The sequence below is a fragment of the Ailuropoda melanoleuca genome, chromosome 2 (genome assembly GCF_002007445.2).
Source record: "Ailuropoda melanoleuca isolate Jingjing chromosome 2, ASM200744v2, whole genome shotgun sequence".
Taxonomy (NCBI): domain Eukaryota; kingdom Metazoa; phylum Chordata; class Mammalia; order Carnivora; family Ursidae; genus Ailuropoda; species Ailuropoda melanoleuca.
In genome coordinates this window covers 42,928,964-42,949,785 of record NC_048219.1, presented here as the reverse complement: position 1 = coordinate 42,949,785, position 20,822 = coordinate 42,928,964, and the positions used below count along the sequence as shown (strand labels likewise).

Below are 20,822 nucleotides of genomic sequence, written 5' to 3'. Positions count from 1 at the left end.
GGGCCTAACAGAGTGACCAGCACATTATGGATAGTCAATACAAGGCTATTGTTTTTACTACTTTTACTATTATCATCAGATTTGTTAGGTCAAAATCTTTCAACTCTCTGTAGTATATTGGCAACCTGACAGCAATGTTTCCTATGATAATAGACTAGATCATGGCTTCCGTCCACTTTACTGGAGGGCAGGGGCAAGCATTATGCAGGACCATTTTCATTTGGTTTTCTACAGTTTTCCCTTTCCAAGTATGTAAAAGCAGTTTTCACCCGGCCGTGAACCCATAATAATGAACTCCATGATAAGTGACTAGGTCTGTTCAATTATTAAACCTTGTTCTGACAAACATATGAGCTGCAGGACTAGATGTGCTCCATCCTTTCAGCCCCAGAAGACCATATTTAATTAAGACAAGCTTGGTGTCTTTGAGAGGAGTTATGTTTGTAAGACCAGATGTTGTTAGAAGCTCTCAAAGTCCAGTACAGAACAGTCCCCATCTCTGGCTTAATCCTGAATTCCCTCTAAAGCCTCAGTCAACTTTTAGACTGCCTTAAGTGTTTTCTGCATAATCTCATGCTACCCCAGAATTTGAATGGGAACTTCTGCCAGACGAACAACACAGCCCACTTTTACCTCATTCCCATACTCCCAGCCTTTTGGGATGACTACTTCATACTTCATGCTTTCCCTGTCTGACGTTATACAGGTAATGTCTGGATCCGATCTCACAATGGTCCACGGCATTTGGCTGGAACAGTGGTTCCCATCAATCATAATGAAGAGGATGGAATAAATCTACTGGCTACTTTATATACAAAGTCCTCAATGCCTCAAAGGCATTCAGTTATCTCGGATACTTAGAATTTTACAAAGCATTCAAACATTCGCGAGCAGTAAGTGAAATGTAATACGATACATATTCTCTTCCAATAAACAACTCATGGATTAGAAATATTCTCAGAACCACAGTTTCAGCTTTTGCCTGACTAGGACTCCTTATAAGGCGCCCACCTCTGACTCTGGTAGTATCTGTCCAATTTAAATATCTGTTTAATTTGGTTCTCCTCACCCTCAGCTGTAAATTAGCCAACTCATGAAAAAACAGTCTCTTTTTCAGCATTAGAGAGAGGAGTATTTTTTAAGTTCATTTTCATTTTCTTACTGTTTGGCATTTTTGGTTAGTTTAGGCACTGGGTTCTACTCTAAATTATACGCCACCACTACAGGAAATGGGACATGGGGGTAAAGAAATGCAATTGAATTTCCAAGAGATTAATCCCCTTCCTTGAGAGTGAATTAAGGTCTTGTAATAATTGTCAGACCCAAGGTCTTTAGATCCTCTGTACACTTTTAACTAAATATCCACCATATGTTTGGCATGACATCAAAAGTGGCCAATAAATTGAAAGCAGTCTTGACAGTCTTCTGCAGATTTAGAACTTTTAATTACTGTCATCAATTTTGCAATAATAGAGATTCACTTTTCAGATTGTGAAGTGGTTTAGAGAGTAATCAGGCGAAGAAAAGTGCTTTTGAGGGGAAATCTTTCAGTGGACACATTATCAATTCAAGCTTTATATCTGTTGCATTTAACCAAAAGAGCAAATTATAATATCATAGAAATAGTTCAGTCTCACTAGAGTCATCAAAATGTTACAAATGAGAAATTAAATTAATAGTTATAAAATGTTCATATTTGTCATACTGGAAGAATTACAGACAATAATTTTAAAGCCTCGCATTTACTCTCTCCTTTAGTTGAGAATAACAGCAGAAAAGCAATAGCATTCAGACCTCTTGACTCTTTAGCAATCTGTTCATCCCTAGTTTAAAACATTTATTACCCTGTGCTTTCCAAAAATATAAAAAGATGTATATGCTGGTGAGAAAAGGGAGGAAAAAAACCATGTCCTTCTGATTTTAACTATATTAAGAATGATACGGTTACTAACTTCTCATTGAAAGAACTTGTGGAGAAGATGTGAGACCAGAGACAAAGAGAAGGGTCATAATGAATAAAACATAATGATTTGAGGCTTTTAAAAATAGCACCATATGTTTCTGATAATTTTGAACTTTCATACTTTTTGTCTTAAAATATATCGATGATTTGTTAAAATTAAGTAAACACTTGATCCTACTAAACCATGAATATTTTAATTCTACTATATCAATGGTTATCCTCAGCATCATTTCAAAATAGAAAGGCAGTAGTTAGTTATGAACAGACATTGTTAACTGGCATTCCCCTAATCATATAGGGCTGCCTCATACACATTCCTTATGTATGAATAGCTGCTCCAACCATTTGACCAAAGGTACTTCCATCTAGAGCCACTGGGGATTTCTTTCTACTCCCTACCATCTTAATGTGCATAGTGTGAATGATTCTACCTTATAGTCCAACCTCTTCCTCTCTTCTATTCCAGAAAGGAAAGGGAGAGGGCATAAAGAATGTTAGAGAACAAAAAGGTTGGGAAGAAGTAGAGGAAAGTAAGGGATTAAAGGCCCTGTTTCAGACTACAGAAATCTCCAGAGTAGGGGCATCCAAGTTTTTTGCAGAAGCAGGTGTTATGATCAGAAATTGATGTGTGGGGGCGCCTGGGTGGCACAGCGGTTAAGCGTCTGCCTTCGGCTCAGGGCATGACCAGGCTCCTCAGCTAGGGGCCTGCTTCTTCCTCTCCCACTCCCCCTGCTTGTGTTCCCTCTCTCACTGGCTGTCTCTATCTTTGTCGAATAAATAAATAAAATCTTTAAAAAAAAAAAGAAATTGATGTGTGGGTTATTTTTTATAATAGTGATGAGCTGAAAGAATCTGTCCCAGGCTGTGACTCAGAGGTAAATCGAGAATCTGTGGAGATTTTACCATATCTGACTTGTCTTCTTTCATCCCAGAGTTTTGTGATGTTTGTGATGTCGCTTAATGCAATTAAATGTGATGAGGTCAAAAGCAGATAGTTTCAATTATCATCAAATTATAATTATTAATTGATTCAAAGCTGAGGCCATTAAACACCGATGTAGCAGGGTAGGTTATGTAACTCCGGGTAACTTTTTTTAAATAAAAAATCAGGCGGTCCAGGTCCACAATGGGATCATACAGGCCAGATGTGAGTATGGGCAGCAAGCTGGGTGTTCAGCATGGAGGTGGTGGTGAACTTTTATTCATGGTTTGACAAACAGGTAAGCATGAGAGGAGGCCTTGATTTTTCTGCATGGCTAACTTTGATTTTCCGACAGGATGTTTGTTTTCTGTGATGTTCTAGTGAAATATTTTATGAGCACAATTACTTAAAGAGATTTCAGTCAGCTGGCCCTGGCAATGAACATTATTTAATCATTCTGTCACTATGAGGAAACATTTTCCTAGATAGCTGATCTACAAGTAAACTTTTGGAAAAAAGTTGTTATAAATTGCATGTACAGTTTTCTTTAAAAATATATACAATTGTGAGCAAAACAAAAAGCAAAAACCAAACCATCTTCCTTAATGTTTTTTCCTATTCTTAGGATTTGTCAAGCACTGCAGTGAATTTTTCTTCCCCTGTGCTGAAATGGGTCTAATTGGCTTCATAATTAGCTAGTTTATTAAAACCCAGTACATTTTTTCTGACCTTTTTTTTTTCTGCTGTGAAAGACTGTTTTTCTAATTAAGACTGTCAATAAGAAATTCACTTCTTACCTTGTCAGAAGGTTTAAATGGATTTCCTTGTCCACTAATTCCACCACTGATACTAAATCCAAGGCCAGGATTCTTTTCTATTCTCACACAAAACTATGTAAAAAAGATATAAAAAGGTGATCAAATATATATCAAAGCTAAGTATCTTCAAATAACTGCATCACAGTAGAAAAGGTTCACATTTCACGTAAGTTCTCAGGGTTAGCCTATTTAGTACACAAGAGACAAAATACTTAGTGCTTCTACAGGCATAAGTTATGAATGAAACTAGCTTGAAATTACCTGGGCAAGCAGATATTAGTAAGTATTTATTCATTATTGTGTATAGAAATGCACTTTGATGAGCAGTTTTAAAAAATTAAAAGCTATACTTAGAACAATAACAAAACTATGCATTGTTTCAGTTACCTACTTTAAATGCACATATATTACAACCAATTAGAAGAGACTGTATGAATAAGTGAAAGAAAGTTTGCAAATATACAGTGAGGGAAAACATGGCTATTTAAATAAGTTGCTACTGGTTTCTAGGAGAATAGTACAATTCATCTCTTTGGTAGACGATTCTATTGCTTAGAAATGGCAGGTTTTTTATTTTGAGAAAGGGGAGAACTTTTGACCAGAGCTCGAGTGAGGGTGGAACAGAGGAAGAATGAAATACTCAGAAGTTTTGGGTTTGGCACCAGCTCCTGGAGAGGCAGTTAGAAGCCTTGGAAGACAGAGGAGAATACTGAAAACAGAAAGAGGTCAAGAATATGGAGAAACTGCGACAAGGAATAGTTGATAAATATTTAGAACCATGAGGGCTAATAGTCTAGTATTCTGTGCTGTGTTATCTCACCAAACCCTAAACCATCAACAAAAGTCTGTTCAACACAAGAGCCTTGTGCTTTGAGACCTATGGGGAAGCGATGGCACCGGAGTAGGTCCATGTCATGCTAAGGCTGTAGTGAAGGTGAAGCTATTATAAGAGTGAATATACAACGTAGATCAAGAATTCAGCAGAAAGGAATCATTGCCAGGAATGACCTAGAGACACATGACAACACACCTAGGAATTCTTTTTTTTTTTCTCAAGGTTTTATTTATTTATTTGTCAGAGAGAGAGAGAGAGAACATGAGTGCACAAACGGGGGGAGTGGAAAGCAGAGGGAGAAGTAGGCTCTCCACTGAGCAGGGAGCCTGATGTGGAACTCTGTCCCAGGACCCTGGGATCATGACCTGAGCCAAAGGCAGACTCTTTTTTTTTTTTTTTTGAAGATTTTATTTATTTATTTAACAGAGAGAGAGAGACAGCCAGCGAGAGAGGGAACACAAGCAGGGGGAGTGGGAGAGAAAGAAGCAGGCTCCCAGGGGAAGAGCCTGACGTGGAGCTCGATCCCATAACGCTGGGATCACGCCCTGAGCTGAAGGAGACGCTTAACTGCTGTGCCACTCAGGCACCCCTCAAAGGCAGACTCTTAGCCAACTGAGCCACCCAGGCGCCCCAAACCTAGGAATTCTTGATGAGCCTGAGCTGAGCTATGTATGAAGATCGTGGTGAAAATCCTAGTTTTCCATGTAAAGTGGGATGGGGTGACCTGAGATGACAGAAAGACCTGGGACCCCAGAAGGAGCATACACTTTGGTTACAGAAAGAAAGGAAGAAAGAAAGAAAGAAAGAGAGAAAGAAAGACAGAAAGAAAGAAAGACAGACAGATTTTTATAACTTTTAAGTACAGAACAAGTACTGGAACTAGGTGAACCAAGTGTTACCAGAGATTAGCAGGCCAAAGATTAATAAGGAGTTAAGAAAAAAAAAAATCTAAAGAGACACATTAACATATATTTTGTATTTATATAAATATATACTGGGAAAGTTCTTAAAGATGATTGGAAATGTTTGCTTTCTTAAGTAGTGTAATGCTTTCCCCACCAATCTTGCTTAGTTAGCCTATTAATTTGCTTGTGGAAAAATGTAAACCCCCAAATGCTCTCTATATTTTTATTTTCAAGATACCTTTAATCCCTAGCTCTTAGATAGTTCAGGGCAAACCTGAGTACTGTTCCTGGCTTAATTAGCATATATTAAGAGTCGCTGGGATCTGGATTAATTAGGTTTGGCCATTTAATGAGACTATCCTTAATTTACTATCATATTTCATAATAATAAATATAATGTTTAACTGTTACATAGTTCACTTGCAACACAAGGGCAAAACACTATCCACTAATGTGATTTTTATAGTAGAGTCTTTAATGAATAGTTTCTAAATTATGGGTAACTGCAATTACCATAAGTAAAAGATATGTTTAATTATAACTTTTCCTTTAATTGAGCTAGGTTTGTTAAAACTAGTTATCATAGGGTAATAGCAACTACAGTTTATAATGATTCTGTATTTATATGGCTCACCATCTGTGGATACGAACATAAAATAGCTTGATGTAGCTCAAAGGAATATCTTAGCTTTATGCAATACACCAGTTTACCTAGTAATCCTTTTTTGTTACCAGTGGTTAATTAGAAAATAGTAAGAAAAGAACTAATATGATTTAAACATTTTACCTTTGTGCTTCCCCATATATCTGTGCGTTTCCAATTAAATTATTTGAAATTTGGATTAGATCATTCTAATGTGAAAATTTTATATTGCACAATGAAATATGTGGAAGGTATATACACTTCTGGTTTTCCCCAGGCCACTATAAAACCTGAAAGGAACCTATGCAACAGATTTTATTTACAAAGTAAATTGCTGAGAGTACTTTCTAGTGGTTCTCCTTCAAGGCACTGACTATATCTATTTTATATTATTGTCAATCTGGAAGGCACTAAAAATCTAAGGGAAACAAATTTCATATGTGCCAAGTATATGAAGAACTGCCTCAATATATTTTTTAATAATAGAAATAATAAAGATGACACTCTGGTTTTATACATGTGACAAACAACCATAAATTCTGATCTGAAGCTAGACTGCCCTTGGGCATGCTATGGTATGGCTAATAGGTTGTGTTGTGACTTGTGTCCCATAAAGCATGTCACAGAGAGTATTCATCTCACACATAAGGAGTTCCACCTGCCTGGTAACAGGGCCATAAAATGTAAGAGCAGAGAATAGCTCACAGCCAAGAAGCAGTCATAAACTAAAGAGGATTAGCAAAGAGGAAATGCAGTATTCTAGCAAAAGGTCAGAACTAAGAGGCTAATAAATAGCTTATTTAATGAAAATCAGCATTTCAATTTTTTATTAAGTTATTGATATGAATGAATGAAATTTCTGGCTGAAAATATAAATACCAGGCTGGAAGTCAAGGGTGTATTTGCTTCTTTGAGCATCTGCTTCCATCATTTGACTTGACTTCATGCTTCTGGTCTGTGTCAGTCTTGCTCTAATTAAAATACTGGGTTATTTTATTTTAAAGATTTTTAAATTTATTTATTTGACAGAGAGAGAGAGACAGCCAGCAAGAAAGGGTACACAAGCAGGGGAAGTGGGAGAGGAAGCAGCAGGCTCCCAGTGGAGCAGGGAGCCCGACGCCGGGCTTGATCCCAGAACCCTGGGATCACTCCCTGAGCCAAAGGCAAACGTTTAACAACTGAGCCACCCAGGCACCCCTGGGTCTTATTTTAGGGAGGTCTATGATAAAATGGATTGTTATATAACAGTAAGGCCCTGTGAAGGTCATCATCTATAATCTCTAGAAATAATATCTAGAAGGTAGTAATCTGATTTGGTCTTACAATGCTCTACAACCTAGTGGTAAGAACAAAAGAAATGGTGGCACTTGTGTGTACATGTGCACACAGAAACGACACGTGGTGTGTGTGTGTGTGTGTGTGTGCGCATGTGTGTCTGTGTTGGGAGGTGTAATGAGGGTTAGGGAATTGCATCCCAGAAAAACATTTGGTGATGCTGTAATGAACTGGCTTACTATGATACGTTCTAATTACCATTCTCTTTCCTAGCAGTATATATAAAAGCTTTTAATGGATACGTTTGCTTTTGCTGTCCAAGATCCATTCATCCAAATTCTGGTAGCTATAACCTTAATTTCTCTTTGAATAACCACCCACTTCTTTATTCTCAGCCTATATGCTTTGGATGAATCATGTTATCTAGACCTAAAACAAAGTACTGTATCCCTTAGAAATATGATTGTTTACAGGCTGGGCAGGTAATCCAATCAAAAAGGAGTAATGAGGTATCTACTAGGATTTCCAGGAAAGAGAATCTTGTGCTTTCCTGCTGGTCTTAAATCTGAGAGGGTCTGGAGTTTTCGACCTATTTTTCTACCATGATGGGAAAGCCTTTTTGAGACAGGAACCAACCCATAGAGGTCATGAGCCCACTGTAAGCCTCATCTGAAGCTTACCCATCCCTGGAGTTTCAGCTAACTGTATATGAGTTAAAACCCTTTTTTTGCTTAAGTCTTTTAGTATGAGTTGCTTATAATTAAGAGGCTTGATAAAAAAATCAAGGGGAAACTTGCTTATTTGATAAAAGAATTGACTTTTCTTATTTTTTACTTAAAAAAACCCCAAAATACATAGTTGTTTGAAAATCTTTTTGGGAAGTAAAGTAAGCAGAACCTCAAAAACTCTGTACTGATGGAAATTCAAGGTGAGATTTTGACCTATTGGAGAGTTGTTCATTGTTGAAGCATCAAGAAGGAACCTTGTAATCAAGAACATTAAGCTTTTGAGGCCATTTCTATGCCTGACTCCTGAGAATATTATCAGAGAGTATTAGTGAAGAGGCATACACATCCACATGGATTTGTATGCAAGTGGGACACTTGAATCCCCTCTATTAATCATATCTATTATGTTGTCTCTTCATTGACTCTCTAGGACAATGGCTGGCACATAGTTAGCACTCAATTAACTTTTGTTTGAATAAATATGTGCATATATGACAAAAGATACTTTCAAATATGCATTGTCAAAAGTATATAATGGCTTCTTCTTAAAACATGTGATGAGCTATTAGAAAGTATGCCAGTTGTTCAATGACATGCTCCAATTATGTGACTAACTGCTTGGAAAAACCATTATAGCTTTGAAAATGAAAATTGTTGTAGAAATCATTATTCATGCCTTTACTCCACAAATATTTACTGATTTCCTACTAAGTGCCAGGAACCTTGTCAGAAAGATAAGCTATCCTTGCCTTCATGGAACTTACATTCTAGTGGGGAAAAATATTAAACATGTAAACAATGAATAATTTCAGATAGTGAGATGAGCTGTGAAAATATAAGGCAGGAAAGGTAGTAGAGAGTGATGGAACAAGAGTGTGGAGCTATTTTAGGGAGAATAGCCAAGAAATGATATTTCAAATGCTCAAATGACATTTTAGTAGAAATATGAATAATGTAAAAGATCATGCAACAGACAAAAAGAAAAATGGGAAAACTGTGCCAGTCCCTAAAGTCAGTGGTTTTAATTGCCCTTAAGATAAATGGGTCTTTATAAAATCAAGAAACAACAAGATGGCATAAGGATAGATGTATAGATCAATGAAATAAAATTGAGACTCCAGAAAAAAAAACCCTAACATTTATGGTCAGTAGATTATTTCAACAAAAGGTCCAAGGTAATTCAATGAGGAAAGAATAATCTGAAAAGATTGTTGGTACAGGGACAATTAGATATCCACATGTAAAATAATGATTTTTACCCCTACACCTCACCCCACACACAAAAATGAACTCAAACTCAAATCAGAGACTGAAATGTAAGAGCTAAAACTACAAAACTCTAAGAAGAAATACAAAAGTAAGTCTCTATGATCTTCAATTAGGTGATGCTTTCTTAGCATGAAACCAAATGTGATAAAAGAGATGACTGACTTTATAAAAATTAAAAACCCTGGTGCTTCAAGGAGACTACCAAGAAAGAGAAAAGATAACCCAAGGAACGGGAAAAAATATTTGCAAATCATATATATGATTAGGGTCTTATCTCCAGAATAAAACAACCCTTAAAATTCAGCCATTGAAAACACAAATAACCTAATTAAAAAATGAGCAGGGGCACCTGGGTGGCTCAGTCAGTTGAGCGTCCGACTCTTGCTTTTAGCTCCGGTCCTGATCTTGGGGTTGTGAGATTGAGCCCTGCATTGGGCTCTGCGCTCAGTGTGGAGTCTGCTACAGATTCTCTCCCCCTCCCTCTTCCTCCTGCTCTCTTTTTCTCTCTCTCTCTCAAATAAACAAATAAGTACTTTTAAAAAATATGAAAATGGGCAAAGAATTTTAATAGAGATTTATCCAAAGAAGACATATGAATGGTTAATAAATGCATGAAGAAGCACTCAACATCATGAGTCATTAAAGAAATGTATATTAAAATAATTATGACATACTACTTCATAGGATGGCTATAATAAAAAAAGACAATAAATAATGGTAAGAATGTGAAGAAATTAGAATACTTCTTCATCGCTGGTTGGAATGTAATACGTGGCAGCCACCTTAAGCAAGAGTTTAGAAGCTTCTCAAAATTACAAACACGATTACCATTTAACCAAGCAATTTCATTCCTAAGTAACTACCACCCCCCCAAAAAAACTACCCCCACACAGACTTGTACATTAATGTTCATAGCAATATTATTCATAATGGCCCCAAAGTGGAAATAAAAGGTACATAAACTGATGGGATAAACAGTTTGTGGTATATCCATGTAATGGAATGTTACTTGGCAATACAAAGGAATGAATTAGTAATACATTCTACACTAAGCACATTATGCTAATTGAAATTAGTCAGTAACAAAAAAAACTCACATATTGTATGATCTCATTTATATTAAATACCCAGGATAGGCAAATGTATAGAGTCACAAAGTAGATAAGTGATTGTCTAGGGCTGAGGGAAATGAAGGGAAGGGAGTATGGAAAGTGACTGTTAATGGGTACAAAGTTTCTTTTTGGAATAATGAAAATGTTTAAAAATTACATTATGGTGATGGTTGCACAATGGTATAAATATATAAAACCCACTGAATTGTACACTTTAAACAGGTGAACTTTAAGGTACGTAAATTGTATCAATACTGTTAACAACAACAACAATAACAACAACAGGTTCAGCATGACTAGAGGAAAAATAGGTGAAGGAAAAAGTAGAAAGAGAGGAGGCAGAGGCCAGATATGTAGGGGCTTTATGCCATAATGAGGATGTATATGATTTCAGAAATTTTAAAGCCACTAGGGCTTTTTAAGCAGAAGAGTGATATGATCTGATTTATATAATGACATGATATAGCAATATGTAATAATTATATTATTATAAATAATAATCATTATATACAATATATTACATGTGATATATAATAACACATAATAGATTATTATATAAAATAATTATATAACAATATATAATTATATATCTAATTATATAATCAAATATATAAATGTTAATATTAAAGAACAATTAAATTTTTCATTCTTCTATTTTCATACCTTCTTTTGTTGTGAATTAGAGATGCAAGTCCAACTCAAAGTACTAATTACATCTTTTGAAGAGACTTACTAAATAAAGACTGATGAATAAAATCCTCTGATGTACCATTTTCTAGATCTTTCAGAAAAATTAGCCAACTCTAATTCCAGCTCAGCTTCTAAATGGTTGTGTGACAGTTAACGTCTCTGAATCTTGCTTTTCTAGTCAATAAACAGAAACTGCTCTATCTGTGCCACATCGTTTTTAATTGGATCAAGTCAGTTAATATATGAAAGGGTTTTGAAATGTTTGAAGCATTATGTTGATGTTTTTCCCTCCTATTTCTGCTTTGGTATCTGTATGTTCCACATATATAAATATACCTTGTCATGGACTACACACTTACAAAAGAGAAAAACCAAGTTAATGTTAGTTTCTTTTGAAAATATTCAGCAAGTTATGAACAAGTTATGAATCAAATGAGTGATAATAACAATATATTATTCACCTGGTAAATTTTATCTCAGCATTCCAAACCATTTCAGCCCGAAACCAAGGCAGGAAAAAAACTGGGAAGCCTAGAGGAATTTACTTAAGTCCCTTCCTTAACACAGCCATTGAATGTTTCCATTTTTACCTCTCAGATTGAAAGGCATCTGATGTTGGAACCGTGGATCCAAACACCTGTCAGCCATGACAAATAGCTTCACTGAAAGAATCATGATGTTTTAAGTTTAGTAAGTATGTAAACTTTAGAATTTAGTAATCCTCTCATTAGTCAAACTATACAATTTATGTATTTTGAGAAATAATGTAAAAAAGGCCTTTACATTTAGAGTGCTCAGAATAACTGCATGCTGATACTAACCCTAGTATTCAAAGTAGGTGAAACAGAGGGCATTGATCTCAATGGATTTTTAAATGTGCTCATTCTGGGGGAAAAAAAAAATCACGTAGCTTCTAATAGGAATAATGAAATCCAAGAACTTCATTGAGGTTATGATATTTGTAGGTGGAGGCAATATGAACAATTTTTAACCTTCTAGGTGCCTCTGATAAAACATAATTTAAAAACGTATTAACTTAAGGAATCTCAGGAGAGTTAAAAACCTCATATTATTGCCTGATTACAGGCACCTGTCTGATTTATTTACCTTAAATCCAACACTTGACCTAGATCAAGGTAGGACAGGAAGAAAATTATCTTAAAAAATTTATGATTCTGAGAATGATTAATACCTAATTTAAGCCTCAAGAACGGTGTTAAGAAGTACAGGCAATGTCTAGAGCAGTTGGGATCCAAATAATAAATGGCTCTTAACAGTGTAAAAGAAAAAACTGGAGAAAGAAGGTAATGTATGAGATGTTCAGAAAATAAGGTAGGGTGATATCTGAAGCTTTAAGTAGGCAATACTAAAATGAAATCTTTATAAACCATATTAAGGAGTTAGTGAAGTCAGTGGGAGCTTTGCCTTATCTGAAGGATGAAATAAGAAAAATTAATTTTATAGGAGTATTAAGATCTTAATGTCTTACTTTCTAAGAATAATGTAATTCAATAGATAAGATTCTATTCAGTTTTCTGATTCTAAGGAAGAAAAACAGATTCTATAATGGAAAAGTAAATCCTAATTTTAGATAGGTCAGGAGAGCAGCAATTTTTTTGGTTACATGGTACTTATCAGCAGTTTTTGGAGCATTTCAGAAATGCTTCCCTTCTAACTGTTCTTTATCATTTTCTTCAAACAAAGCTTTATCTTTGTCCTATTCAACAATTAGAAGATAGAACTTTTCAAAAAGGTTCCCACAAATAGTTTATTTTTCACACTCTCAGTTTCACCAGAGGCCTTGGTAGATACACCTATTCCAGGGAAGCTCTGTAACATTCACAAGCCATGCTATAGCCCCAAATTGAGTGGAGAGTGAATAGGAGAAGAGGTAGGATAAACCAGAAAAACTTCCAATTCATCAGTTTTTCCTTACGTGAAATGGGCATTTTACCAACTATCAGTTTTTATATGTTGCAGTGTTTAACCACTGAAAATAATGATAAAACCCCTACAAAGAGTGCTCCACTCCATTCGACATGGTGACAGCATTAATTTGTCCCCGACAACATTAGTGGGGGAAGGTAAACTGTGGATTCACTGGACTTGCCTGAACATTTCCTGAAAATTCATCAGTGGTAAAAACTCCTCTCACCTGCTCCGGATATCCATCCATACTCCTTTGCCCTTTAGTTTGAATTAAGCACCGTCCAGGCTGAGGTCCCCGGGTGGCCTGTGAAGAGGGGATCTGAATAGGCAATGGTGACTGAAATTGCTGGATGGTCACTTTGTTTATATTTCCCTCATATGGCTGCTGCTCCCGGCTACGATGCTGAAGGCTTTGAGACCCCATCAAAGTCTGGATGTGGCTGCCTGCCTGTGGAGAAGATAATTTGTCAGACGAAGATTCATGGTGTTGAAAGGATGTGATTAAAGTAGAACACACGTACAGAATACCTCTCTGGTAAAGTGGCATCACTTGGGCTCTCAGTCACTGCTGGAAAGGATAATGAAAAAACAGTAAGGGTCTGCCTACTGTGGTTTGTGAAAATGTTAATACTGGAGCCAGGTTGCATTAAATGCATTCGTAGTCATCTGGTGTCTTGCCAAAGATTATTTCATCCCCCATTTTAAGGGAGCAAAATTCTCTCTGAAAAATCTCAAGACAAAAAGTAGTCACAGCTTAAAAAGAAGAGTTCCATCTGGCATTTTATTTTGAATAACAGCAGGGAGAGAGATATAATATAGGAAACATCAGGGGGAGAATGATAGGGCCTGGTTCCTGACTCTGAAGCAAAAGAATCGAAGGGTGTATTTTCCTTTATGTCACAGGTGCATACTGAGCTTGTTCAGGTGAGGTTAATCAATATTTATTCATGTTCTGCATTATCAAATCAAGAGTATGGTTTTTGGAATCTTTAAGTCACATTGAAAATGAACCATGTGATAAATTCCTGTATCTGTAGCTCAGGGAGGCACTAGATGTGGAAAGGTCTTCAAAGTGAGCTTTCAGAGACATTCATTAGTATCTCATTTAAAGCAATAATGACCATTTCTCAGTCCTTAAGGTGGCTGTTGGAGGGAGAGGGCACACTCACTTTGGTCTCCCATCTTCAACTGCTATGGTGCACACCATTGTTCCTTGCTCACTCTGATTTTCTCACCTTTGTTTTAGCATCAGTTTCTTGAGTATCTTTTCCACCAAGCAAGCAGTTCTGCTTGTGGGCTGGTAACCGAGAACATGCCTTTTATAATTATGTATGGCTTAACACGGAGGTCTCACATGGGAAGCGAATGCTTATTACTAATACTTTTAAACATATGTTTTTACTGCTGTGCTTGGTACTTCACCTATTACTACGGAGGCATCTGAGGGGTTACCTTCTGCATTCATTTTCTTTCTTGTTGATCTTTTAAGAGTAGATAATTTGGAATTCAAAACTGAATTTCACCCTAGAATTCATTAGTTAGGAAAGCCTGTGGATTTTGCTATTGTAACAAATTTGTAATTCATTGGCTAGGAAAGTCTGATTAATCAAGATTTTTGATTAAAAATTCAGATTGGAGGAATAAAGGAAAAATTATTAAACATGCATTCAAGAAACAGATTAATTTGAATTTTTAAAAGCTCTTTAAAAAGAGCAACATTAAGAGACATAAGGAAATGAGAGTGATCATGGAAAATCATTTGGAGAAGATGGAAAGCATATTGATTCCAAACAAGAGGTGACTTCAGTGAAGAAAATATTCAAAATTATTATTCGGCAATATGTATGGCAAAGCAAACAACCATTTGATTATATTTTTAGATGCCCAACTGGTTGTCTTGTTATTATGTACAATGTTTACATACAGAAACAGTAAAGATATTTCAGTCATGAGAAACTGGAGGAAAAGAGGCAAAAAAAAAAAAAAAAGAGAGTCAGACTATACCAGCACAATGTGAAAATAATTATCAATCCAACACTATCCGATGCAACTAACCCGCAATGGCAAAGCTATAACATCATAAACACAACTAAGATAACTTCATAAAGGGCAAATGTATATTTCTTTATTGTATCTATGCCCTTCTCAGAAATCCAAATGAAAGGAGATATTGCAACTTTGATAGCTGTTCTAGATGACTGAACACCCTCCTGGTCAAGTTTTTCCCCTTAGTTTGATTCTCTCCTACCTCCATGGAATTTCATGTTCTCTTGTTTGGTAGGAGAGGAAAACCATGATAAACCATATGACATTTTGAGCTGCTATACTCTGAATGAACTCACTGGCGTGCTAAGTTATATAGTTGGAGACAATGACTTCCTGGAGCTTGAAATACTGACAATGTAGGCTGACTAAAGGTGACTAGCCTGGCTATGGAACAATAAGTTGATTTTACATTTAAACCTGCTTGTCATCTTCATTGGCATAATACCCATGGGGCTTCAGTCAGTGTTTGAGCCAGTGGACAAGAGGAAGACCAGCAATTTAATTGAAAGTGATAATGTAGACAAGCAAAGAATTGTTAACACCCAGAAAAACTTAGCAAGATCCAGAGCATGGATGCATAATCTACATGAGAAAATTAATAAGGGCCACTTAACAATCTCTTCATTGATTAGAATATTCTGGTAATGGTCTATCCAAGGGTGAAAAACTGTTTGCATACATTATATAACTATTATAGCCTGTAGACTTATTTTTCTGGTTTAGTTTTCCCTTCTGATGGGACAGTTGGAGCCCAGAATTGTGCTTTGATTTGGAACTCCTTGAAGGCAACCACCATATCCTACTTACCATCTTTAATGACTGGCACAGTAGTTGGCATTTAATAAATAATGGCTACTATTGAAACACTAGGTGCCAAATAATGTGCTAAAACTTATCTCATACATATTATTTCCTTTAGTCTTTACAATAGCATTACAGGTTAACTATTATGAATTATCATCATCCAATTTTACTAATGAGGAAACTAAGGCCGGCAGAAGTTAAGTAGCTTCCCCAAGTAATTTTCATTACTGGTAAACTGACAGGATCAGGGTTTGAACCAAGGCTATCTGACTATGAAAGATCATGCTCTTAAACACAAAATTATACTGCAGTCCCCTAGCCTCCAAACAGACTCTCTCCCCCTAATAGTTGAACTGTGAATTGAAAAGGAACCATGAAAAGGAACAAAAGGATCAGATTGTTGGATATATTAAATATCTTTAGCAGCTCTTTAATTTGCCAAAGGGCCACTCCTACTTATTGAATTAGGTCTGTTATCTATTTTAGATCCAATGGATGTGACTTAGAGCATTATAGTTAAGCAAATAAGTGTATTTAGTAATCTTCCCACAATTATGAAGTGATAACGCTCATGTTCTCGGATAGTTTGGTAAAACATCAAGTGGGCATGGAAGGAATGTGCTGTAAAATGATTCTGTTTGCATCAGTATTGTTACTTCACTCTCTACTGGGATTACAGGCTGCACTGAATGGGGATGGGGAGTGACAGCTGTAGAAAGCCAAGAATTAACACTAAATTTTGTGTGAAGTTAAGCAAACATAAATGACACAAGACATTTAAAGGGACAATTACGGTGTTGGAGGGACTGTAAAGAGGACTTTTTTTTTTGATGGACGCAAAGGCTTACGGAAGGTAATAGATGCTCATGATGAAGTACGAAGGGCTAATGAGAATGTAGAAAATGTCAGGGGCTGGATTTGTTCAAGCAGAGGGTTAGCTCTGAGAACACGGACTCCTACTGAAGGGGAATGTGAACATAAAGGTTTCTGTAAAGACTGTGCTACACATTTTGAATGATACAAAGAAATAGAGAAGATCTGACATTTGGTTTGAACTTTCAAGGGGAGGTTGGACAAAATAACACATATTTGAGGGGAATAGTGATGAAATATAGTGTTTTCAAGTTGACCCAAAACCATACTGTCAAAATTTACAGAGAAAAACTCCAATATTCATCAGACCCAAGAAAACATCAATGTCAACACCACAGAAAATAAATATTGATTTGATACCAAAGGGCATTGTTCATGCAAAATTTAGCCCACAGCTAATCAGGCTTATTATGTAGAAATTTAAAGTGTTTGGGAAGTTTTGTATGATATAAAAGAAATGACTTTCTTACTACAACAATGCTTTGGTTCACGCTATTCTCCTAGAAAAGACTGTTAGACTGAGAAGTATATTACCCAATTTGGTCATCTGTTTAGCCATCTTGGCTCTTGAACCATTTGGGGCTGCTTCCAAAAAATCATACACAGCTTCAAAGGATGACAGTTTATGCCACTAAGAATATTCAAGTGGACACAATTCATTCTCTCAAATTAAGTCCAGTAGAGTTCAAAAAATGTTTGGGAGCAGTGTCAACAACACAGAATCATCTACAAAGGGTAACTCAGTAACTGACTTCAAGGAACAAGCGACACTCATTTAAATGAGTCAGTAATTTTGTAAAACAACAACAATAACAACAAAACAGTCCTATTATTTTCTCTTTATACCATGTGTTCTATAGTGACATTTCTTTAGTAAGCAGGTTAAGTTTTAAAAATCTAGGCAGTTGGACTTCTGCTCCCAGGTGGATGGAGTAGACATACTATTCTCTATTCCCTCCAAGAACAGCTAAAACCTTGGACATTTTATGTCCATTTCCAGAGGAAAGAAGACAGGAGAAAGTAGATCAACTCAGATATGGAGACCAAGTAACAAAATAGCAGTGAATCTCTTGGGTTTTATTTTTCTGTCATAAATCCAAGACTTGCAGCTGAGCAAGTGGGCAACCCCAAAATGCCAACAGAAGCAGAAGAGGAAAGCCCCAACAGTAGCTTTCTCTCTTTAGCCAAAGAACCAGAAAAGGGGCAGCCTAGCAAGACAGAAGATTTTTAGACAATAACAATTTTCCTATAAACAAACATGATGGAAAAAAACTGTGGCCCCACCCTGACAATGCCAGCAACAGCCAAGTGTGGAGCCTAGACTTCTACCCTTATAATGATGTAACAAAGCACACCAACACTCCTGCCAGGGTGGTGTCCAAGAAGGCAAGTAAGACGCCACTGCATTAATTCCCATCTGCCTATAGCAAGTCTTCCCCCACCCCAAAGATGCCAGTGGAGATCACACAAGGAGCTTGGGCTTTCATTCCTACCCTGCAGTAATGAGGCAGCTCTCTACCTTAGCAATAGTATGATCAGAGGGCCTCGTAGAGAGTCAGGACCTTCTCTATCACCCAATGAGGCTACCCCCATTGTACCAGTGGAGATCATCTGGGGAGATGGAAATGCCATCGTCACCTAGCAATAACAAGAAGATTTACCTGAAGTATCAATGGAGACTGAATGGGAAAATTGGACTTCTCCCTACCTGGCCAGAATGAGGCAGTGACTCATTCTCCTCCAGCTGGGGTGGTGTCAGAGGAGGCCAGCAAAAACAGAAGGTTTAAGTACAATCCAGACTTTATAACATTATATGAAAATGTCCAGGTTTCAATCATAGCAAGAACCAGGAAAATGTCAAACTGAATGGAAAAAGATAATCAGGAAATACCAACACTGAGAAGACAGAGATGTTAGCATTATCTGACAAAGGTTTTAAAGTAGCCATTAAAAAAATGCTTCAATGAACAATTATGCATATGCTTAAAACAAATAAAAAAAAAAGAGACCCAGCAAAAAAAAAATATAAAGTCTCAGCAAAGAAACAGAAGATATTAAGAAGAAACAAATGGCAATTTTAGAATGTAGAGAGCAAAGGAAACAAATGTAAACTACAAGATAGGGCAATAGAAATGATCTGGTCTGAATAATAAAGAGAAAACACTGAAAAAAAATGAAAAGAGTATTAGGGACCTATGAGGCCATATAAAACTTCTAACAATCATACTATTAAAAGGAGAAGAGAAAGAAAATGGGGCTGAAAATTAAATGAAGCAATAATTGCTGAAAAACTCTGAAATTTGTCAGAAGGCAAAAACCTATAGATTTAAGAAGCAGAGAGAATAATACCATAGATATTAAACCAGAAGAAAACCATGCATAGACACATTATAATTAAACTTCTGAAAACTAATGACAAATAAAAATGTCTTAAAGGCAGCCTGAGAAAAATGACATCTTACCAGAGAAGAAGAACAATTCAAATGACATTGGATGTCTCATCAAAAACCATGGAGGAAGGAAAGAAGTGGCACAATATTTCAAGTGTTCAAGGAACAGAACAGTCAACCTAAAATTCTATACCAATGAGAATGTTCTTCAGCAATGAAAGGGAAATTGAGACATTCTTAGATGAAGACAAAGAAAATTTGTCACCACCAGACCTATCTTAAAATACTGGCTAAAGAAAGTTCTCTAAACAAAATGGAAATAATAAAAGAAGAAACCTTGGAACTTTAGGAAGGAAGAAAAACATGGCAAACAAATATATGGGCAAATATAATGCACTGCTTTCTTTCTCTTCTTGCATTTTCAAGGTTATGTGTGATGACTGAAGTAAAACTGTGGCACTATCTGAGGTGGTTCTGAATGTATGTAGAGGAAATGCTTGAGACTATTATAAACACAGGAGAGGGAAGTGATGTAAAGAGAGATAAAGTTTTTACATTTCACTTGAACTGTAAAGTGATGAAACTAGCAGACCCTTGTAATTTATGTATATACAATGTAATAGCAGAAGAAACCATTTAAAAAGCTACACAAAGAGATTTACTAGAAACATTATACATAAACAAAAATGAAATTCTAAAAAATAACACACAGGAAGCAGGTAAGAGTGGAGAGAGAGAGAGAGAGAGAGAGAGAGAGAGAACAAAAAACCCCCGAAAAATTACATTAAAACTTAAACCATAGTGTGTCAGTTCTTAAACGCAAAGAGACTAAATGCACGAATTAAAAGACAGATCTTGGCAGGGAGGATTAAAGAATATTAGTCAAGTACATACAGGCTGTAGAAACTGTATGCAGACATTACTTCAACTACAACAATACAGGCAGATAAAAAGTAAAAGGATTAAAAACACACATCATGCAAATATTAATTAGAGGAAAAGAAGTGGCTGTATTAATACTAGATAAAGTCGAATTTCAGAGCAGAGAAAATATACTAAAGATAGAGAGGGATCTTATGTTATGAAAAAAAGAGTCAATCTACTGAAAGGACATCTTAAATGTGTACACAACAAACAGCAGAGCTGCAAATATGTGGAGCAAAATTGATAGAACTTAAAGAGAAATAAGCAAATCTACAATTATAATTGGAGGTTTCAACACTCTTCTCTCATCAATTGATAGAACTACACTAAAAATCAGCAAGACTATAGAAGAACTTAACCATGCTATAAACTAAGCAGATCTAATTGTCATTTATAGAACATTCTACCTGACAGCAGCAAAATACACAGTATCTTCATGTTCCATAGAATATTTACAAAGAATATGCCCTGAACCAGAGAACAAATCTCAATAAATTTAAAAGAATTAAAATAACACAGAATGCATTCTCCAAACACAACAGTATCAAACTAAAAGTCAACGACAGAAAAAACTATCTGAATACTTGGAAACTAAACAATGCAGTTCTAAATAATCCATGGGTCAAAGAGGTCTCAAGAGAAATAAAACAATACATTTAACTGAACGTAAATGAAAATAGAGCACATAAAAATTTG

At 36.1% G+C, this 20,822-nt stretch overlaps 1 protein-coding gene across 7 annotated transcripts in view; it reads right to left on the bottom strand.

Moving 5' to 3' along the window:
• LRRC7 (leucine rich repeat containing 7) overlaps positions 1 to 20,822 on the bottom strand; it is a 555,497-nt gene that overhangs the window by 29,507 nt on the left and 505,168 nt on the right. For all 7 annotated transcript variants that reach the window (XM_034653683.1, XM_034653674.1, XM_034653676.1 and 4 more), the window contains 2 exons: positions 13,316 to 13,537; positions 3,683 to 3,775 (listed from right to left, as the gene is read on the bottom strand). In XM_034653683.1, coding sequence (XP_034509574.1) covers positions 3,683 to 3,775; positions 13,316 to 13,537 — 315 coding nt within the window. The remainder of the gene's footprint in view (positions 1 to 3,682; positions 3,776 to 13,315; positions 13,538 to 20,822) is intronic.